Here is a 23,336-nt window from a genome sequence, read left to right on the forward strand (position 1 = left end):
GCTCCCAGACTCTGCCGTCATTTTGTCCAAAACATTTTCCTGTGAGGCCTGGCCAGAGCCTGCCTGATTTCACAGAGAAGGGCCCCAGTTCAGGCTGGCTGAAGATCGGGCTGCAGGACCGCCCTGCAAGGTGCCTGCCAAGGTCAGACTGTGGCGGTGGGGAGCCCCCGGCAGGCTCTATGCCGCCCTCAGAGGACAATGGAAAATTGAGAGGGCCAGGAAAGGGGTAGAGAAAAGTGAAAAGGGAAATAAGAGGGGGGAAAATAGAAAAAAATAAAATAGATGAGAGGGAAAGACAGAAAAGGAGGAGGGAAGGAAAAAGGAGAAAATGAAAGAAAGAAAAGTGAGAGGATGAAGAAGCAAACAAGCGAAAAGCAGTGTACGCAAGTTGGAGAACTAGAAAGTAACCAAGGAAAAAATAAAGGTAATCAGCGGTGGGGTGGGGAGAAAGTAAGCAGTAAAGACAGAAAGAAAGAAAATAAGAATGTCCCCAAAGCAAGATAACCAAAATTGAAGGAGAGAAAGGCAGAAAGAAGAACACAAATATAAAAAGGAAAGAAAGATACTGAAAGACTAAAGACAGATTAAGGAACATAGAGACAGAAAGAAAGGATGGAAGAAAAGCCCAAAGAGAGTCATGCACCCTGTTAGCCCATTTTCATGAAATCAACCTCCTCAAGCAGTTCCACCAGGCCCGCGCAGTCTAGCCGGCCAGCGGAGCCCCGACCTTTCCAGAATCGCTGCGAATTCTTGTTTTTCATCACGACCGACTGAAAGCTGCAGGACCGCGTACATTCCTCCAGGTGGGAGAACGAAAAATAAACCATAATTTAACAAATGCCCCAAGCGGGGCGGGTGGGCTTCTCTCGCCCCCTCCCCCTAGTCGGCTGTCCAGAGCCCCAGCTCCACGGGCGCAGACAAGGAGGTGCCCACCGGCCGGAACCCCTGCGGCCGCGCTCAAAGGCCTGGCTGTAAAGGTCAAAGGCGGTCTGTGGGGCCGCTCTGAATGGGCTCCCGGAGGTAAACAGACTCTTAACTTTCAACTTGGCCTTGACCTTCCTGGAGGTGTCTGGCCCGTATGTAAAGGAGCAGCTGAGGCTTTTCTGCGAGTTTGGCTGGGTCAGTAAACGGGGTTGGGGGTCGGGGAGGCTCAGGGATCCTGAGGGTCTGTCTGGAGGCTCCCAGCAGGACAAAAAGGAATCTGTGGGGCTGTGGGAAGGGCTGGCTCAGCCCAGGCGGGTGGGAAGGTCACGATGCCTTGGTTGTTCTAAATTCCGCCCTCAACTCTAGAGCTCAGGGAGGATACTGAGGTGCTGAGCCTCAGGTTCTGTACGTGGGAACTGCAGGCTTACTCAAGGCTGAACGAGGCAAGTGAGAAGGGACCAATCAATACTTGTTAGGGAAACTGTTCTTTTCTTTTCAAATAAAAACAGGTGGTTTGTAGTTCATTAGAAACGGAAACACATACAGAAACACAAATAGAACCCATTTATTTGGTTTATGAAATGCTTTCATGTGCAAAAAAATCTTCACAGATTTCTGAGGGGTAGAAATTACTGTGCCTTTGAGAAGACATAATTTTACAGATAAGACTTACTCTGCCTTACTTGACTCCAGTTGAGGTCTGTGACAGGTCATAGATGTTTGCAAATACATAAACATGTACAGAAAATGGGAGCACATGCACATATATTAATGTGATATTCGGAACTGTTCCCTAGAATCTACTAGATGCTAAATAAATTGTAGAGTAAAACAGAAACAACCCCCCCCCCCCGCCCCGGTAGTATTTATTTGTATTGAATTGTATCTGTTTACATAGAGGTCTCCAGCACAGTTGGTGAGCTTCTCCAGGGCTAGGTTTGAGTTGCTCTTCTCTGCGTTCTACAATGATGCAGAGTTACATGCATTCAGCTGCTTATTTCTGTAAGACATAGACAAGAACATTAATATCCAAAAAGCACAATGGCAGGCAATATTGCTATGAATCTTGAAATTTTTGTATTTAATTATTTTCCTTCTAAAAAATAGAGATAAGCTGATGTAATGTGAAGAAATATCCCATGAACATCTGGAATTTTTACAGTGAACATACCCATGTAACTAGCATATAGATAGAGATCTGAGATCCAGAACATTTCCAGCCTTATGTCACCTACTAGTCAGAAGCTCCCCTCCCCAGGGCAATCTATTCTGACTTCTATCACCATAGATTTGATTTTGGCTATTCTTGGTTGAACTGCATAGAAATAGAATCATACAAAATTTACTCTTTTGTGTAGCTTCTTTTACCCACCTATCTGTGCAATTTATCTATGTTGTGTGTAGCAGTGTTTTTTAAAATTGCTGTGTAGCACTATTGAACATTTGGGTTGTTTCTATTTTTGAGCTATAATAAATAAATCTGCTTTAGATATTTTAGCACTTGCCTATTGATGGATATAAACATTCATTTCTGTTGGGTATATTCCCGGGAATGGAATTGATTTATCTATTTATAAAATTTAGGGATCTAGTCATGCCTGTGTTTTCATCTACCAAGCAAAAAGCAGTAAAAAATTCTTAGTCGTTAGGTAAAAATCCTGGTATTTCTGCCTTTCATAATCAGATAAGCAAGAGGCCATAGTAAAAACTGGAAAGCACCAAAGAGACATCGCCTCCCTTTTCTCTTCTGTTGTTTTCAAATACAACAAAATCCAGTGAGGATTTCATTCTTAGTGTCTTCAATTATCAGCAATGATCACTGAAATTAAGCTATACTCTTCCCTACAGCCCTGCAACTTGGAGCAACTCCGGTTGCATGGGCCATTTCCTGAAAGATAGCTCAAGTTCAGACTCAGGCTGGTGAGGGGATATGGCCAAGCCCACCTAGAGTGCAGGGTAGTCTGTTCTATAAAATTGCCATGACCTTGGTGTAGAATCCAAAACTTCCTGTCTTCTCCAGAAAATCTGCGAGTTCTAGAAAAAGTGAACCCAGAAGATTTGATTTGGGAGGGGTAGTGATGGAAAATCGCTGAAGACAGATCTGTGGGGAAAAAAAATGGTTTGGGGCTTCTGCCTTGCACTGCACAATAGTTCCCAACAGATGGGTCTCAGATAATTCCTCCAGTGGTTGAGATTCCCTCTCTCATGCCCTTTTCCTTCTTAGGAAAGGGAAAGCCTGGAGGAAGCACATAGGGGTCCTGGGTTTTCTGGTCCTAGGCTTGGGTTGGGAGCGCGCCAAGACCAGGGTGAGTTTTCTGGGCCCCGAGGAATGTAGGGGAAGACAGAGAGACTGGGTACTTCATAAAGGCCAGACTTGTGTATTCTTGGGGTCCAGATTCCCCCGAACTAGTTCTTTGCCAGCTAGCCAGGCCTGGTTTTCTGGAAATAATCTTAGATCCCAGAAAAGGGGGGAAGAGTTTATCTTTTCTGACTGGTACTTCAGGATTTTATAACATTCTATCTCAAACCCGTCCTTCAACTTCTCTTCCTTACTGTGTCTCTGGATCACATTTTCCTGGCTCTCTCTCTGAATATACAGGTCGTATGTGACATCTTTCCGTATTTCTTTCCCCATCCTAAAACGGAAATCCAAACCCCCTTTTACAGGCCAGGTCCAGAAGCTCCATTTCCGCGTCACGTCTGAACCTTTAGCGTCTGCAGTTCTCATGTCTCCTTCGGAGTCCGTGTCCCGCTCCCTCTGCTTTCCACCCCTCTTCGAATCCTGAGCTTTATAGGCTATGCGCGGTGTCCTAGGCACTTCCCGAGGTCCAGGAGTAGCTTATTACTGCGCATCCAGAATGGGAGGGGCACCTGGAGTGAACTGGGATGCTAGTACTGGGACCCCCAAGCAAGGAGCTTCCAGAAATACCCCTTAACTCCCATTTTCTAGCCCCTTCTGGCTCAGACGCATTCCCGGGTTTTTCCTTTCAGGCTCAGAGCGGCCTCTAGGCCCCACCCTCAACTCCCCTTCCCCCCACGAGATGGACACTTTATAGGGAGAGCTTTTTATTCTCTCGTTAAACCTGCCAAAGCACAGGAGACAGAGAGCCAGGGAGCGAGAGGAGGCGACCGAGGTGGGGCTGGCTCCGTCTCTCCTCTCCCGCCTCCCCACCCCCGACGTAGCTGGGTTGTTCCAAACAGGAAAGCGGCGGGAAGACAACCCGTCTCTTTTCTCTCGTTTTCAAATGCAATTAAAAAAAGAAAAAAGCCGAGAGAAAGAGAGGAGGGAGGAGAGTGAGAAGGAGGAAGGCGGGGAGAGAAGGAAGGAAGGAGGAGGGAGGGAGCAAGGGAGCGAGGGAGGGTGAGGGGGGAAAAGAGAGAAAGCGGGGGTAAAGTATTTTCGCAATTTCTGCAGAGAAGATTTTATGAGCTTCTCTTCTCCAGGCCGCAGCCAATCAGCCCGCGTGCCCGGGCACCTGCGGCTCCTGCGTCACGACGGCCTGGCTGAGCGAATGCAGGCACCCAGCGAGCTGCCAGCGATTTAAAACGCTTTGGATTCCCCGGGCCTGGGTGGGGAGAGCGAGCTGGGTGCCCCCTGTACCCCCCACCCCCAGCGCCTCATGAGCCGATCCTCGGCCCCATGGAGCCCGGCACTTACACCACTTTGGACGGCGCCAAGGAGATCGAAGGCTTGCTGGGAGCTGGAGGGAGTCGGAACCTGGTCACCCACTCCCCGCTGACCAGCCATCCAGCGGCGGCGCCTACGCTGATGCCTGCTGTCAACTACACCCCGCTGGATCTGCCAGGCTCTGCGGAACCGCCAAAGCAGTGCCACCCATGCCCCGGGGTGCCCCAGGGGGCGTCCCCAGCTCCAGTGCCTTACGGCTACTTTGGAGGCGGGTACTACTCCTGTCGAGTGTCCCGAAGCTCGCTGAAGCCCTGTGCCCAGGCGGCCACTCTGGCTGCCTACCCTGCGGAAACTCCCGCGTCCGGGGAGGAGTACCCCAGCCGCCCCACCGAGTTTGCCTTCTACCCGGGATACCCGGGACCCTACCAGCCTGTGGCCAGTTACCTGGATGTGTCGGTGGTGCAGACATTGGGTGCCCCGGGGGAGCCTCGCCACGACTCCCTGCTGCCTGTGGACAGTTACCAGCCCTGGGCCCTCACCAGTGGCTGGAACAGCCAGATGTGTTGCCAGGGAGAACAGAACCCCCCAGGTCCTTTCTGGAAGGCAGCATTTGCAGGTAAGCTGCTCTGGATGCCCTTGGTGCTGAGTGTGGCGTTCTAGACCCTGCCTGGATGGGTCTTGGGGCTGGTGAGGAGGAGCTTGGTTCTCCTTGGTTGGCTATTAGGGCTCTGAAGGAGGGTGCAGGCATTAGAGAGCCTGGGTGAAGGCCTCAGAGGGTCAGTGTGAGGGGCCTGAGCTGGGTGCTATTTGAAGCCTGAGGCCCACCAGGTCCCTGATCTCCCTGGGAGGCCGTGGGACCAGCCTTTCAATATGTCGGAGTGCTTGACTCTCTTTGCTGTTGTTTGGGACTTAGGGTGTTCCTGCCCAGCAGGACCCCAGTTTAATTCCTCTCAATTCATTGAGTGTGGGGGTGCAGCTGGGTAGGGACAGAGAAATTGGTTGTTCTGTAACCCCTTTCTCTCAGATGAGTTTTTCAGTTTCCAAAGGGAAGTGTAGATTTCCTGCAGCCATAACTCAGGTGTGTGCATTGGTGCGTGTGTGTGTGTGTTGGGAGTAGGGGCAGAAATGTGTTCCCTCCTGTACAGAATTTGATTGTAGTATCGTTAAGAGTGGCCAAGAGTTGGAAAATCCATATGAGGGTGGACAAATATAGACGGTGGGCAAAGGTCTGGCCGTATGTGATGGGTGTGTTTGCAGACTGCAGGCGTGAAGGCAGTGATGAGTGAGGGTGGCCTGCAGAACTCTCCTCTTTCCAAGGCTGGGTGGATCAGGAAACCAACCAGCCGGAAGCGGAGGTGTCCTCTTGTGCTTTGGGGAAATGGCAGTGCCTGTATGGTAACCTGAGTGCTCCTGTAGGATGACCTAGGTTATGGGGCCTGGGTCAGACCCTGGGCTTGCGCCAGGCTGTGGTCTGAGCATGTCTCTCTCTCCCTCCCTCTCCTGCATAGACTCAAGCGTGCAGCATCCGCCTGACGGCTGCGCCTTCCGCCGAGGTCGCAAGAAGCGCATTCCCTACAGCAAGGGGCAGTTGCGGGAACTGGAGCGCGAGTATTCAGCTAACAAGTTCATCACCAAGGACAAGAGGCGCAAGATCTCGGCTGCCACCAGCCTCTCAGAGCGCCAGATCACCATCTGGTTTCAGAATCGCCGGGTCAAGGAGAAGAAGGTCCTCGCCAAGGTCAAAACCAGTGCTACTCCATGAGGGAGCTCCCTGGCTCTGGCTGGGAGGGGGAAGGGGGGAGTTGGGGTATCCTGGTGAGACCAGGAGCCTGCCTTGGCCAAGCTGGGGCCCAGGACTCTGCTGAAAGGCCCCCAGAAGTGACACTCTTCCCAGGCCAATGTTCCTGGGCTGTTCTTCAGGGACAGTCTGGATACCCCATGGATCACAGAGAGCCAGCAAGGCCCAGAGTTACAGCCCAGTCCACCAGGTAACACTACCCAAATGACCTTGTCCCAGTCATAATCATTCATTCTGGCAGTTGCAATAATCACCATAACCAGTACTAGTTGCCATGATAATTAGTATCATATTTTCTATCTAGAGCTCTGTAGAGCACTTTTAGAAACTGCTTTTGTGGATTGAGCTGATCATGAATAAACTTGGAAGGAGACCGGTGACAGGACAGCTTCCTCTGGAACCTCTTCCATTTCCAAAGCCTGTCCCCGTTCCAGTGAAGGCAGAGGAGACAAGAAATGGCAGATTTACCCCTGGAACTACATTTCCCATTGCCTCTTTAGCATTTTTTTTTCTAAGATGACAGCTAGGCAGGTTGGCCAATGCTGGAGGGTACCTCTCCCTCCCTCCACTGTACCCCCTGGTCTCAGAAGTCCACATGCCTAACACTTCAGTTTCAGCCCTGTGTGAAAATGAAGCCAGTGGACTGCCCTCCAGGGTCTGTTCTTTCTTCCAGAGAAATGGGGTTTGAGAAAGTGCCTGGATAATTCACCACTTCCTCTCCAAAACTTTCCAAGCCTTCCCTTAATGTTTCTGGTGGTTCTGACCAAAGGTGGTAGGTCATGGTTCATTGGGCATTTGGGAGCTGTATGAAATAGACATTTGTGGCCTTGTAGACAGAGCCCCTCTTAGGCACAAACGGTTGCAGAATGAAGGGACTGGTAGCCTATCCGTGGCAGGCACATCCCAAACACACTTGTATAGCCTAGAAGGAGAAAACATTAATATGGCTCGTTCACTGCCCATTTCTCCTCTGCTTGCCTGCGGGTGACACCAAGGAGCTTCCGAGTCTCAGGCCTTGGAGTCTCAGGCAGATTCTTTACCGAGTGAAAAAACTAGCGGTGGCAGAAGCTCCCAAAAGCCAGTGTCAGAATGGGGAACCGCAGGCCGCCAGGACAATAGTGGAAACAGAACTGTTCCCTTTCACTTTGTGCTGGTTCAGTTCACATACACTGATTCTGGGGGAGTGGAGGGCAGTTTGGCGCCAACCGTGTTTTCCACAACCACGTAGACAATATGCGAATAGTGCGGAGTTCCAGAAACCTGGGGCAGACCGGCTGTTCGCAGAGCCGGGGGAACCTGAAGTCGTGTATCTAGGCCGGGACCAGATGCGATCTTGTCTGCGCGGAAACATCAGCCGGGCTGAGCTGGATCTTCCCGCAGCCCGGGCTGGCGGGTTCTGGCAGTCTTCCGGCGATCGAGAGCACAGGAGTGAAGTGGAGAGGACGGGCCGCCAGACCCACGTTCCGAAGCCTCCCCGCAGCTGGCAGTCGGGAGGCGAGCTCCAGAAGGGGCCCCGGCCGCGTCTCGACGGCCCCTCCATCTCAGAGCGGACTCCTCCTTATCCAGGAAACCAACCGCCTGAGTTTCCTGGAACCCGCCGCAGCCGAGCAATTCGAATCGTGTGGCATCGCAGTCCTGCCTCTTCTCGGAAGGAAGACTCTTCTAAGTCTTCCATTTTTTTCTTTTTTTAACCAAAGAGCATTCTAAAGCTGAGGGGGAAAAAAGGCCCCGACTGGCAGTGCCCTCCCTCCCTGGGTCTTCTTAGATAGTGAGTGTGCTTGGGGAAGGGGAAGATGTCAATTTCGTGATTTAAACAGTCTTTCCAAGCCCCGTGGTCCAGTTTAAGCTCCCTGGTATCGCGCCTCGCCCAGAGAAAGTTACTTTCAGCTTTCTACGTTCTCCTTCAAGCGAAGTCCCAATCTTTAGTAATTTTTAATACCGCGGACTCCGAAGGTTAGTGGGTGCAGCCCCCTCCCTTGCCGCTTCTGAAATTGAGAGACTTCAGGACAGATAGGCCTATGGGTAGGTGGCGTGTGGGACAAATGAGGGAGACCGCCGTGGTTCTTGCTTCCTACAGAGGGAGGGGAAAGGCTTTAGGTTACCACTCGGAATTCCCGAGGTGACTTCGGAAGGCCTGCAGTCAGGGGCCTCGAGACTCTGGACTCCCGGGGCTCTAATGCCTCCATTCCGTTATCAAGGACTTAAAGTTTCGGGGCTCCTCTGTTATGCTCTCGCAACCATTTTAGAACAAAACAAGATGTGGGATTTTAGATTTATTTCTCTACCAACGTGAGTTTGGCCTATTAAAAAGACAAGGGCGCCCCCTTCCGGCAGAATCTCGCCATTTCAGAGAAACTCGCCGGTCGGCTCGGCTTTTTAACAGCTCTTCAACTGAGCCTCTGGCTTCCGAAAGCCTGGGACTCAGGCCTCCGGGGTTGGAGAATTCGTAGCCGCGTGTGAGAGCGCCCGGACCCGGAGTCGCCTGAAACTGGGCCAGGGTACTGGCAAATGTATCAGCCCAGCGGCGGAGAGACCCAGGAGGAAGGCTAGGAGGGCAGCACAAGAGATCTGTAATAGAGAAGAAACAGGGTGGCCAGGGCTCCCAGAGCAAGGCTGCGGCGCCATCAGCCCTCGGTCCAGGTCTTCATTCCACTGGAGTATTTAATTTATCTTCCTCGCCAGAACAATTCGCGGCAAACCCCTCTCCCCCGCTTCCCCCCGCCCTGAGTAATTTACTTGTATGGAATCTGTGCAAAAAAAAAAAAAAAATTCAATTTCGCTTTGTGTTAAACCGTTTTATGGAAGCTCTTTCCAAACACCGATGTTACTACCGAGGCGAATTATATCCCTTTCCACCGAGCAAATTTAAAAATCTTTCACTAATTTGTGTCTAAACTACAACAAAATCTATGAATCTACATTTACTTGCCTGCAGCTATTTGCTTTTTAAATAGGGCCACTTTAAGCTATTAATACAAGAAAGTGTTTCGCTAAAATTTAGATTGAAATGCGTGAATACAACGTCCTCAAATAGGTAAATTCAGACATTTTCATGGACAAATAAACGCCTAGGCGCACAGACACACACCGGAGGAAACACACCGGGTGTCTTTTCACCAAGGAGGCGTGATTTTACTCCGGGCCGCCCTCTGCGCCCTCTCCGTTTCTCTGAGCTGAACTTCGCCAGCTCAGTCTCAGCAAACGTGGAAACAGGGTTGGAGGGTGGCGTCTACGCTGCGCCAGGACCGAAATCACTTCCAATTCCAAATCAGGCAGATTTTATTAGGCCTCGAGAGGACGGATTAGACGGTAATGGTGGAAAAGACCATTCATTGACAGGACCTCGGGAAGCTCTTTGCGAATCTAGGTTCTCGAAGCAGCCCCGCGGACAGCGAACCCGGGGCCCCAGCTCCGGGGTCCCTTACTGGCAAGCGGGTCCCTAGAACTCGCGAGGCCGCAGCAGGCGACTGTTGACACCGCCGTGACCCCCGTCCCAGCCGCCCCCCCCCCCCCGCCCCAGTTTTCCCTCCTTTCTCAGCTAGCCACCCCTGCTCTGAGTGGTTCGAGGACCAGTAGCTGCCCTGCGGCAGAAGAAAGGCCCAAATCAAGACACCCCCCCCCCCAGTTGTCCGAACGGCGTGGCCCCCTTCCTCCAACGCGGAGCTGACGGCCCTCCGCTCCTCCAGCCCCATTGCTCCCCATTATTAAAGTTTTACTCAAGGGCCTAAGTGCTGCACTTGAATTAGGCTTTCTTCCGGGGGAACCCTCTATGCCGAGCCCCCTTCCGGTCTAATAGAAACACCGGAGCTTCAAACGTGATTTACACGAACCTGTTACCGTAAACTGGCAATAAAGCGCGGAGGCAACTGCTGCGGAGGGGGCAAAAGGAGAGGTTCCGTTGTTTTTGAAAGAAATTTATAGTACATTCTCTCCCACCTGAATACTCCTTCTGGGGGAAAGGGGGGGAGAAAGCAGAGGGGCGGCCCTCGGCCCCTCACCCAGCGGGGCCAGCCCGCCCCTCCCCGCAGGCGCTGGCCTGGGCCGGGGGCGAGATTTGAAAACATCCAATGCGGAACTGATGCCAGCCTTTCTTCCTTTCTCGGCTACCAGTTACTGTTGTGTAGAAAGCGGGTGGGGGTGGTTGGAGCAAACGGAGAAGGAGTTCCACCGCGGGTCCCCCTCCCCTAAGTGCCTCCAAAATGACGGAGAGGCCAGCGTTCAGTCACCCTCGGGACGATGGGGAGGGAAAGGCCGCGTCTGCCGGCGGACTTGGCCGTTGAACTTGAAGTTTCTGGCCAGTGGTTCCCGCCGCCCCTACCCCCACTCTCCTCAACTCTTTATGGGAAGATGGAGGAAGGTGAGGGAAGGGGTCCCATTTCTGGCCTTGGGAAGGAGGGAGGAGGCCAAGCGGCGCTGGCTGAGCCAGAGCGACCGGAAGACTGTCGCGAGACGCCGGGTTGGGGAGGCGAGGAGGCTGCAGCGGAGAGTGGGCACTCCAGCCACGAGGTGGGGAGCCGGGGGCTGTGCACCCTCTCCTTGAGCCCCGCCCCAGGCTCTGCTGGGAGGGGGCCCCTTGTGCGGCGCTGCGATCCTTCCTCCTCTAGCCCAAGGTGCGTGAGCAGAGCCCTGCGCCACTCGGAGGTCGGCGACGGCCCAGCTCCGAGCCTTGGAGCCCACCGAATTCCAGCCCTGGCCTTGGCAGAGAGAGCAAGAGTGTTATGCTCCCATTTCTCAGAGCAAGACCCACTCATTTTGCTACTTTCCAGAATGCGCTTCTCTCTAAAAAGGTAAACCTGCTGATTCGTGGGCCAAGGACCTTAAGCTCTTTTCGTCTGGGGACCTGCTGAAGGAGCCGTCGGGGAATGGGGGTGGGGGGTCGTTCCCGGACTCTGGGGGACTCCGCGGTCACAGCGGGCAGGGAAGGGTGGGTGTCAGGCTCTCGAAGAGGCCATTCAGCTCGTTGTTTCCTAAAAAGGCTGGCAGCCGCCTGGGCAAAATGGGACCAAGAAAGCTGCTTCGCAGCACGCGGGACGCGAGCGCGGCCTCAGAGGGAGAGAGTCTGGCTTGGGAGAGCAAGGCCCGCCCATAGGACCTTGTGTTTGTCTCCGACTGGATGGAATCTTGGTACAGACGAATTTATTATTGTTAATGTTCTTATTTAAACTGTGATACTTTACGAAACATTTACTTTGAAAACTGGGTGAAAATTAACCCTGATGATAATGATTTATTAATGCACCCTTAAGGGAGAGGCTGTGGCCCTTTAAAACTAAATCAGTGCGGCTTAGTCTCACACGGCTGCCTTCCTTCTGCCATCCCTTTGCCCTGTTGAGCTCTTTGAGTTCTGGCATCTGAGGAGCAACTAGAGGGGCTGCCCAGGGCTGGTAACCCTGTATTCTGCCCAGGGACTCAGAACTTGCACACAAGCAATGGGGGGGCCACTACCACCGCTAGCTTGTTGGTCTGGGGCGGGGGCGGGGAACCAGGTAATCTACAGATGCACTCCGGACTCACCTAACCCTCCCTGCCCCCGCTGGTTCCTGCCCATGCCCTCTCAGAGCTGCTGCTCCCACACAGACAAAACCCACTTCATAAAATGAGGACGTTGAGGCTAAGCCTTAGTTACTTGATCAGCGTCACAGTCTAAGCAGAGCCCCCCAAAGCAGGAGTTCTAAGGGCTAAGCTCTGTGGTCATCAGCGCAAGAGAACAGCAAGCCAAGTCTCTCCCCCACTCCCAACATACCTCTTCTCACAAGGTCTTTCTAGACACAAACAGTTTCTATCTGGAGCCATCCTTTGAGGTCACCGAGCTGCACTCGAGCCCCCCCCCCCCCCAGTTTGGATAAGTGCAACCACAGGGGATTAAACACAAGTAGAAATTTAGTTCAATCCATCACTCATTTATTGAGTGCCTGCTGCACGCAAAACCATCCCTTGAAGTGGAAGGCTGGAGGAGATACAGTGGAAATACTATCTCCCTTCCTACCGATAGCTCTCTGGCAGTCTGCCTCTCACTCGCTGGCAGATCTTGGGTCGTTTCTTCATATGTGACCCGAAGCTGGGAGACTGTATTCTGTGATTTCTGACATTGTAAGGTGGGTCAAACGCCTATTCAGGGGGAACGGAGACCGAGAACGATTCACCCTCAGGGCATATGGAGAGGCTTTCCGGAACGACCTATGCTGGAGGACTTGAAAGATGCTTAGAATACCAAGTCGGGGTAGGAAGATGTGAGCAAAACTCGGGAGAGGGTGCAGAAGAGGCAGGTCTCTGAGGGAGAGAGGTCTGGACCCCGACTCTTGTTGGGGTAGAGCTGGGAGGGAAGAGAGCAAGGGCGTCCTCACTGGGTCCTGGACGCTAGGCGAAGCCTGTGAGGTACCCATTCAGACTGTGAGCGCCCGGCTCCCACCCAGGCGCGCACGCACCGAGTGTTCGCGCCGGCGCTACGGGCCGCCCAGCGCAGGCCCCAGGCCGAGCCAGCTCTGGAAGAGAGAAATAGGTACCCGGCGTGGACGCTCAGCGCCCCATCTTAAAAGGGTTCAGCCTGTCGCCCCCGCCCGAGACCTGACCTCGGTCTTTGTCTGGTTAAGTTCGTCGCCCTTCCCCCTCCAGGCAGAGTTCTGCCGTTGAACTTGAGCCAGGCCATAAACATTCCTTGGGGGCGGAAGAGGATTGTGGAAGGATCCGGAACGCGGGAGCCCCGGCCTTCTCCCACTCAAGCTTGCGTTGCTTTTTCAGCCACGGGTTTTGGCTTTTTGTGTTCCGCGGAAACGTCGCCAGATCTGCATTTTCAAAATCCGATTGAGGACTTATGGCAAGTTAGACCAATACTTTAGTCAGAATCAACGTATTGTTACTTTTCATTTTCATTCATGTATAATTCATGCTGTCCTATTTTTTGACAGTAAAATTCACCACACTTAAAAAAAAAAAAAAAAAGACCTGGAAAGGCAAATGCGTAAAGAGCAAACGAATAGCTACAGCAGAGGAATTATTAGAGAAGATTGAAGTAGGTCATCCCTAGGCCGTCCCCTCCATATTTTGAAAGCGCCCCTCCTTGGGCAGCACAACTCCAGCCCGCGGCCGACGAGCCCCGCGGGGCCCTGTGTCCTCCCACGATCCGGAAGCTTAGGCTTGGTAAATGGGGCGCCCCCCATCCTTGGCCTGGGGAGCGGTCCGAGGGACCCAGGACTCCTGGCGCGTGCTTCCCTGGCGCCGGCGGAGGCTGCGCAGAGCGGCCTGCTGAGACCGTATTAGTGTTTTTGTTTCCTCTTTTTCAGGAGAATCCAGGATCCCTAAACGAGGGAGGATATAAAAGACTCGATCCCGGGGTCTTTTCCTGGCTCAGAAAAACCCGCTGTAAGGGGTACTGGGCGCGCTGGGCTTCCCTCCCCGCGAGGAGCCGGGGCAGCGCGGCGAGCGGCAGAGAAGGAAGGCTCCAAACCCCGGCGAGCCTACGACAAGCTCCTGGCCTCGGAACCTCAGGCCAGATCAAGTGCTCGGAGGCAGGTCCTCACCGGCAAACCGGAAGAGGGGCGTGAGACAGCTGCCAGAGCACTGGTCTCCGCGTTCAACCGCAGCTCCCCCCTCCCCCCGCGCCCCCACTTGGCTTGAACCTGTCGGAGGACTCGGACCGAGGAGGGGTTTTGTCTCATTCTCCTACCCAGCCTTCGATTCCCAAGTCTACGGGGCCCTGAAGGGACCTCAGCCAACCCCTCTCCTTTTTTCTGACTTTTGGGGGAAAGAAGCGTGGACGCCTCGGTCAAGTTCACGGATCTGGCCGGCGTCTCTTAGGACGAGTGGGGCCACCGCTGTTATGCGGATCAGGAGGGTCCTAAACAGTCAGGATTGGGGGTGGGGGTGCGGGGACGAAGCTTCCAGAAAGCCTTTTGGTCTTTAGTCTGCTGTTCGGTTCTCACATTCCCGTCTGCCCATCCCCACAGCTCTGTAGAGGAAAAATAACTCCATCTGAAAGGAAGCCGTTTATTTGGAAAAATAATTGCGAAGGCCTCATGGAGTGTGCTCAGAATGGTCTTAAGCCTTTGGCACTTCGGTAATTTTTCGTTAGTTCTGTTCCGGCATTTATGAAAGTTAAGGGTTTACAGTGTTTATTTGGTACAACCTTTTCTTCGGAATCTGATTTAAAGAAGCCACATCTACACTGCGCCCCAAAAGCTTCAGATTAAACACGTTGAAATAATTACCCCCAACATTCCAGCCCTTAAAAAAAAAAAAAGAAAAAAGAAAAAAATCTCGAAGTGGGAAATAAAAAAACCTTATTCAGGTGCAGAAAATAGAACATAGGGTTTTAAATACACACAAACTGTAAAAACTCTTAATAAACAACCTTCTGAATTTTTCCTCATTTTGCATTCCAGATCTCATGTTTTATAATTTGCAACCACTGTGATTTGTTACTTTTGTCTTTCCACTCCCCAACTTAGATATATATATATATATATATATATATATATATATATATATATCTTGAGTCTAAAAACACTATACATTTACTATGTTACAAGCAATTCCCCAAGTTATTGCAGTCTTCTAAATGCCACTTAAAATGCATAGCATGAAACGAAATGAGTTGTCATCATTTAGCATTTCCCTAGTGCTAGTCATTTAGGTTGTCCCCACATTTAAAAAGAAAACTATTTTTTTTCCTTGTTAGAAAAGTAACACATTTTCATTGTCAAGGATTTTTAAAATATTTAAAAAGTAGCATAAAGAAAATAAAACCACCCCATATCTTACTATCCAAAATTTACCAAAGTGAATCTTTTGCTGTACTTTCTTTAGTTTTTTTCCCCTTGCAAATATGTGTAATTCCAAAATTCAGATTCCTTGTGAACATTTTTGAACTTTGTCTTTTAGCTTAATATTAGAAGAACTTTTCCCAGTGTCATTAACCATTCTTCAAAAACATCATTTTAATGATTGCATAGTATCCAGTGCTTCTTCATTTAGATAAGCAATTCTCTAATTATTGATCTTTTCCGTGTTTACTGTTTAAAATAATTCATAAGAAAGAGAACATTGTTATGACCCTACGTGTGTTTGGTAGGAAGTTAAGAGTTGAATCTCCCTCAAATAGAGTGTTTCAAAAATTTTAGGTTAAAATTTCCCCCTCCTAGGTATCAGGCGAGAGGGAATGAAACTGGGCCTGCTAGAGTGCTGGAAATATTGTTTTGAATAAGATGGTGGTTCCACGGGTGTGTATTCACGTAAAAAAATCATTTGGCTGAACATTTAAGATTTGTGCAATTTACTTTTTAATTTTAACATTTCCCCCCACTCCTGAGAGCCTATATCTTTTTACATAGAAAAGGAACAATGCAGAAAATAGGTAGGCAGAGGAAGTGAGAAAGGAGTGGGGACCAACCCAAACTGGGACCATTCACCCTGTGCTGGGATATTTTCCTTAGTTCATAGAAACGTGAAGTCAATATTGAAAAGCTAGTGATGAGGAGAAAATAAACAAAAGAAGAACCTGGCCCTTTCCCCGACCCCATGTTAGGCAAAGACTTTTCAATTACACTTTGTGGCTTTGAATTTTCCTTGCAAATAGAAGGTACTAATAAAAATAGGCTAGAAAAGGTTTATAAAGGCAGTTAAAATTAATGCGTAAATAACCAACTTGGCTAACATGGTCATGTGAAATAGAAGTGGGGTGCTTTACATATAATGAAATAAAAAGTTGAATTTCAGAAAGATTCATTTTGGATCTATTTTGTAATCCACATTTTCACTTTATTTTTTTTTTAATGTTTAAAGAGAACTTTATTATGACAGTGAGTTTTGACTTGAAAATCATTCCGTGAAGTGGAAGTGAAAGTGGCTCAGAAAGTGTCTGATTCTTTAAGACCCCTTGGACTGTAGCCTTCCAGGCTCCTCTGCCCATGAGATTCTCCAGGCAAGAATAATGGAGTGGGTTGCCATTTCCTTCTCCACACATTTTCACTTTAAAAGCTGAACTTGGAGGCTGCAGGGACAACTGCTCCCCCAAGGAGGATCTGAGAGGGAGTAGAGTGGTGTCTGGTCCGGTTTTATTGGCATGATCTTGTGTGATGCTGTGTGCTGACCAGAACATATGCTTCCTCCTTGGGATGCTAGAGGAGAAGAAAAAACCCTTCAAACTATTTGTCACCACAGTTGCTTCCTGATGTGCTCCAGCTAGAAGACTGCTACAATCACTGCACACTGTTTAGCAGTGATTTTAATTTTTTGAATTGTTTTTTCACTTGGGATAAAGTTGGATTTTTAATATCTGATGAAGAAAGACATCACAGATATTTTTTCATGTTAGAGGAATATACTGTGGGTATTTTGGCTCTCCCTGATTTTTTGAGGTATAGCATAATTCAGTAAAGTGCATTAATCTTAAGTGTGTTGCTCAGGGAATAATCACCCAAGTAACCACTGTTCAGAACAAGATATAGAACATTTGTGGCACCTCTGTGGGTTCCCTCCTGCCCCTTTCCAGTATAATATTCCAGAGAGAGTTGCTATTCTGGTTTTTGTTGCTACGGATTAGTTTTGCCTGTTCTTGAACTTCACATAAAGAGGCATACAGTACAGAGTACAGACCTCTTTTGTGTCTGGTTTATGTCACTCAACAAAATGTGCAATTAATCTGTGTTGTAGTGTGTATCAGCATTTTATTCTTCTACATTGCTCTATGCTATTCCATTTCATTCACCTCTTGATGGACATTTGAGTTGTTTCTATTTTGGGCTATTATGGATATTCTTGAACAGGTCTTTTGGTGGATAAATTGATTCATTTCCTATAGAATTTCTGGATTACAGGATAGGTATATGTTTAAATTTACCAGCTATGTGGTATTTTAAAAAATCAAATTATTGGGAATTCCCTGGTGGTCCAGCAATTAGGACTTTGTGCTTTCATTGCCGCAGGCGAAGGTGGGGGAACTAAGATCCTGCAAGCCACACAGCACAGCCAAATAAATAAATAAAATTAAATTAAATTATCATGGACCAGGCTTCCCTTGTGGCTCAGCTGGTAAAGAATCTGCCTGCAATGCAGGAGACCTGGGTTCCATCCCTGGATTAGGCAGATCCCCTGAAGAAGGGAAAGGTTACCCACTCCAGTATTCTGGCCTAGAGAATTCCATGGACTGTATAGTCCATGGGGTCGCAAAGAGTTGGACACAACTGAGCAACTTTCACTTCACGTCACTTCATCCATGGACCAGTCCCAGTTCCCCACAACCAGTACAAGTAGTGGGGCTTCCCAGGTGGCTCAGTGGTAAAGAATCCATCTGCCAGTGCAGGAGACCCAGATTTGATCCCTGGGTCAGGAAGATCCACTGGAGAAGGAAATGGTGACCCACTCCATTATTCTTTCCTGGAAAATTCCATGGACAGAGGGTCCTGGTGAACTACGGGTTGCAAAAGAGTAGGACTTAGCGACTAAACAACAAGTACAAGCGGTCAGATTTAAGAGCAAGAAAATCTAATGTTAATGGAGTGGATATGATTACTTTTGCTTGAATTTCTAGAAAGAGCTTATTTTGAAGTCTTGATGACCTGGATCCTTGGGACAGCAGAGATTTGAATTTGCTGACAGAAGCACATCAAAACTCACGGCTCTGGTTCTTCCTGTAGCCTCCCTCCACTGATCCAGTCACATCTGCAAGTTATGCCTATGTGGATGTCAACAAACTCCCCCCAAATGCAAGTGCAGTGAGTCAGGGCAAAGAAGAACTATGGCTGAGGTCAATAGTCAGGATCAGCAGGGCCCAGGGGTTAGTGCTAGAAGATGGAAGTGATTCTCTTGAGTCCTGATTTGGATGCTGAGTTATGACTTGGGAAATTCACAGCCCTGTGGTCTTTTAACAAGAAGCAATCTATCTTCCCAGGCAGAACTTCCATTACTGGTGACAGGTGCCCAGAGCCAGCTTATTAAAAACCATCATTTCAACCCCCCAAAGTGAACGTGCCACAGTTGTGTTGGGATGGAATACTAATTTCCAGCTCCACATCCTAATCCGGGGCATAGAGAGAACACTATAAGACATATTAATATTAAAGAGAAAGGAAACCCAACACTATTTCTGCAGCGACACCCTGAGCCCAGGATCTGAGAGCGTGAGCATCTGCCTGTATTTCCTGGGTCACATGCCCCCATCCCAGCAGGTCAACACAGCTCAGAGGCTCTCACCTACTGCCTTGGGATGGCCCTGTTGTGGCCCTGAGACAGAGCTTACCTTGATGCTCAGCGGCTGTGGTAGAGTGGAGTGAGCACTGGATTTCCAGTCGGTGGGCTGGATTCAAGTCCCAGCCGTAGTGGAGGAACAAGGCCTCTTACGTTTATAAGGTGCTTTTTAATTCTTCCAAGTATGTGCATCTTCCAAAAGATGTGCATTCACATCTTTTATCTCATGTGGTTCAGTGATGTACAAGGAGAGGGAAAGAATCTGCCCATTTTACAGAGGAAGTAAATGAATACCCTGGAGGCGGCACTTGTTGTTTTTGAAGTGAGAGGAGCCTCTACTCATTGGCTTTTTCCTCTAACTCTCTCTTATGCAGCTTTTCTTTCTTTTTTTTTTTAAATTTTTGCCTGACCACACACATGGGATCTTAGTTCTCCAACCAGGGATGGAACTCAGGCTTCCCTGCTATGGAAGCACAGAGTCTTACCACTGGACCCAGGGAACTCCCTCTCCTGTGCAGCTTTGAGAACAACTCTGAGAAATTTGAATGGCAGAAGGGGGGATATTTCACAGTGATCTCTCAGGTATGAGCCAGTTTTTATGCCCCCACAGAGTTTCTCTACCCCCATCCAATATCCTGGATGATCTTCCTGACTGAGCTATCAATTATCAATGAACTTTCTCTCCTGCAGAACTGGGTGTGATCTGGCCAAGTCAAAGGGACACTTAAGGACATGGTCTGAATGGTTGAGTCAAGAATTAGCCATGAAGTGAACCAAGTACAGTTACTTGTACAGGAGAGCCTGCCAGAAGAGATCTCATCTAAATGTTTGGAGTTGGGGGCATGGGGGTTGGGGGACCTGGTACTTAGACATGGGAGGGATCTCCCCCAGAGGTGAAGTTGAAGGTTCATTTTTAGCTGCAAAATATAAAAAAAATTTCTGAGTTTTGGTTTCTATCTTAACACCTAACATGAATTTTGCATAGTTGCCATGAAATAGATGTTTTACAACTCTTTTGTGGCTGATTTCATGTAATGTCACAATTTACATCACTTATATAAAACTGCCCCAGAGTTTTGTTCCTCTGGGAAACTGGGGGGCACGCACTGTGTCCATCTTTCTGTCTCTTCTTACTCTGACACTCCACCTGAGACCTTATTTTCTTCAGACTCGTTCAAAATGAGCACATCTAAAATTTCTGTTGTTTTAACATCTCAGGGCCCAAAAGAAAATGATGCCATTGTGTCTAATTGAATTTTTCATCACATGTCTGGCCATGTGGTCTGAGGCATGGGAGATCTGAAAACTAGCCACTGCAGACTCTTGTGAAGTGTGTGTATAGGTGACAATCAAACCAGTTTCATCTCCTTGTCAGCATGGTCCAAGATGGGGCATTCTTGGCCTTACAGACAGAACTACTTCCTAAGCCTTGGATTTAGGAATCAGCTGTCTCCCTTCCTAATGGCACATTCCCGGACATTAAGCCTTGGCTTTAAAACAAAGGATTCCCCATTCATGTGCAAAACAAGTATTTCTCTGGGGGAGCTTCTCCTTTAACCCAATTGTCAGTAACCAGAAAGCCTGATTGCGGTTTCATTTTAGAGATGATTTAGATGATCAATATAAGCTCTTCCTCAACAAAAACATTTTGTCCTTGAGAAGGTTTCCTTGGAAGTGTCTCAGTATGCCTCATTTACTATTTTACTGAATGTTTCTGTGGCCCCAAATTTTTTGGCAAAGTTCTCGGGTGAAAGTGTGACTCCAAGCTGGGAAGTCTGCCACCACATTGCCAAAGGGTTTTCTAGTGGTAGTGCTGAAGGGGGCCACCTCTGCCACCCTGACTCATTAAAGAGGCTGATGAGGTTTGCCCTGGGTTTTTTTTTTTTTTTTTGCCCTGGGTTTTATACCACACCTCAATCCATATCCTCTGATCTGTAAAAGCAGAAAACTGCAAAGCTGCTGGAACATCTGGGGAGAAAGGAAGTGGGAATGAGGCATTCTCCCCTAGTCTTGAATCTTCAAAAGGAGAACCAGGTATTGATACATCACCAAATCCCAGTTACCTGGAAAAGAATTCTCTGTCCTGGGCTTCTCTTGGCTAATCTTACGATCTAAAATCAGTCCTGAATATTCATTGGAAGGACTGATGCTGAAGCTGAAACTATAATACTTTGACCACCTGATGCAAAGAACTGACTCATTGGAAAAGACCCTGATGCTTATAAAGATTGAAGGCAGGAGGAGAAGGGGATGACAGAGGATGAGATGGTTGGATGGCATCACCGACTCGATGGACATGAGTTTGAGCAAACCCCAGGAGTTGGTGATGGACAGGGAAGCCTGGCGTGCTGCGGTCCGTGGGGTCGAAAGGAGTTGGATATGACTGAGCAACTGAACTGATGCTGTTGGCGCCATCACTGCACCTCTTAACCTGACACTTCTGCAGTCCTCAGTCCTGCTTTGGCTGATCCTTTCTGGCTGCAGGAAGCTAGAAATTCAAGAAAGATGTGAGCACTGTTGACCTTGAGATTCAAGGAAGAGGATGGCTTCTTTCCGGTTTTGGGTTTGCCTTCCCTTCCACGATGTTCCAGAGAGACAGTGGGACAGAACTAAAAGGTTGTGGAACTCAGACCCTCTTCACTCACTTCTCACAGCATAGCTTGATAACTTGACTTCAGGGTCACAAGTCCCAATTCTTGGTAGGTGCTGGATAAATGTTGGTTGAATGGATAAATACAGAAGGGATGAATAAATCAATATATTCAAGGACACTATCACAGTTACACATAATACAATGGACTCGGCATTCAAAAGTAAACCATTGTTCAGTCGCTCAGTTGTGTCCAATCCTTTGAGACTCCATGGACTGCAGCATGCCAGGCTTCCCTGTCCTTCATCATCTCCCAGAGTTTGCTCAAACTATCTTTATAATTAAGTAAAACTTCATTTGATATGTGGTTGCCTTTCATTGGTAACAGAAGATTTTGACCCCACCTTGCAGCACTTAATGGAACGCCTGTCCTGCCACTGTTGCTCTTTTTCTCCTCACTCCTGGAAGTCTCTTCTTCATCCCAAACTCTTCAGTGTTCCCTTTTTTAAGGTCTTTGGAATAAAGCCAAATTCTGCCTTATGCCCTGTCTTCTCCCCAGCCCATTTAAGATCAAATTCCTGTTTACCTTTGCAGCCATAACAATTCACACTGTATAGTCCTTAATTTTTTACAGCATTCTCATTGATATTGCCTCATTTAATCCTTCTAATTTTGCTGGGAGATAATACTTTTTGTTCCCACTTTACAGATGAAGAACCTATTAGCTCACAGTGGCAGAGTCAGGACTTGACCCCAAGTTGTAAGCCCACATTCTCTATGCTTCCCATGAATACACTACTTCTCCCAGCCCCCTAAGCTGCTACTTTTTACTTCCTTTTCGGTGTCTGATCTTTGACCGCATGGAACCCCACCCTCAACACTGTCCACTTTTCAAAGGTCAGCTCAGATTCTCCCTCTCACCTGAGTGGTCCTCACTCCTTTGTGCTCTCATTGCCCCTGACTTTGCTGATTTTAAACACTCAGCTTTAAGATACAGTATGGCTGTTTAAAATACACTTCAGCAACCTAATCTTAAGCACAGTGTGGTTATTTGTGGATGAGTCTGCCAGGCTGCATCACTAAAGTGGCAAGATCCTTGAATATAGGGGTGGGTCTTACTCACCTGTTTTATGTCCCCCAAGAGCCCAGCAGGTTGTCTGGCACCTGATAATTACTCAATAAACACTTATTAGTAAAATCATGATTTTTATATTATTGTCAAAAAGGGGGTAAATAAGACTATATTACCATGGTAATTTTCATTTGCATAAACACAATCTGGAAGGACGGGTAAGAGATAATCACAGCGGTTTCCTCTAAGGGGACAGGGCTACGGTGAGAATGGGGAGATGGAGACACTGTGGAAGGGAGATTTTTCACTTTATCCATTTTTATAGTTTTTTTAAAACCTATGTGAATGTATTTCTCTTAAAAAATCAGAAAGGTTGCTGAAGTGATTTAGCCACTGGGGACTATTCCTGATTCGGTCCCTGCATTGATGAGGTGGCAACATCCACAAGCTGTCATCAGCCCATCACCTCTAGGGCCAGTGGCAGGGCTGCCCTGCAGAAGGTTATAAAACTCCACTTGATATATGGAAGGCCAGGGGTGGGAGGGTAGGAAGAAGAAAAAAAGGGATTAAAAAAAGGGATTTTCTTTTCAACCAGCAAATGGCAACTCTGTTTTACTTAAGGCATGTTTGCATTATGTACAAAAATTTTAAATGAAAATCTAGAAGGAATATATAGAAGTCTTTTGCAGGAAGAATTTAACTGACCACTAGCAATGCAAATTTAAGGTCACCCGAACAATTACTCCACTGGACCAATGCCTCATTTGTCAAAGAGAATCAGCTCTGAGAAGAAACTATGTGTTTTGGAGATCACAGGAAAATGAGGGAATAGAGAGAGAGGACAGAGCAAAGGATGGGAGAGAGCTAAAGAAAGAGAAGAGACAGGAAAAGGATGGAGGATACCAGAAAGGAGAAAGAAAGCAGATTTTAAAAGATAGAAAAAAGGAGACAGAGTGAAAGCCAGAAAGAGAAAGAGAGACAGAGAGAGGCAGAGAGGGTATGTGCCTGGGAGAGGCTTGGAGGGGAACTTCCAAACCAGGCCAGCAAAGGAATTGTGCACCAGGTGAGACCAAGCCATGCCGTCAGGGCCCGCTGCGGTCTGAGATCAGGAGGCTCCATGTTCCTGGAGCAGAGAATTTCATCA

At 48.6% G+C, this 23,336-nt stretch overlaps 1 protein-coding gene and 1 long non-coding RNA gene across 2 annotated transcripts; both read left to right on the forward strand.

The window, feature by feature from the left end:
- The first annotated feature begins 4,439 nt into the window (after positions 1-4,439).
- On the forward strand, positions 4,440-6,723 carry HOXB13 (homeobox B13). Its single transcript, XM_043900947.1, has 2 exons — positions 4,440-5,168; positions 6,061-6,723. Exons 1-2 carry the CDS (start codon positions 4,565-4,567, stop codon positions 6,312-6,314), a joined length of 858 nt encoding a protein of 285 aa, XP_043756882.1. The 5' UTR covers positions 4,440-4,564; the 3' UTR covers positions 6,315-6,723.
- A 4,330-nt stretch (positions 6,724-11,053) lies between these two features.
- On the forward strand, positions 11,054-14,715 carry LOC122693452. The gene is made up of 2 exons (XR_006340903.1): positions 11,054-11,137; positions 13,631-14,715. It is a non-coding gene; the product is annotated as an uncharacterized LOC122693452 (long non-coding RNA).
- The last annotated feature ends 8,621 nt before the right edge of the window (positions 14,716-23,336 follow it).

Source organism: Cervus elaphus, chromosome 5 (genome assembly GCF_910594005.1).
Source record: "Cervus elaphus chromosome 5, mCerEla1.1, whole genome shotgun sequence".
NCBI lineage: Eukaryota > Metazoa > Chordata > Mammalia > Artiodactyla > Cervidae > Cervus > Cervus elaphus.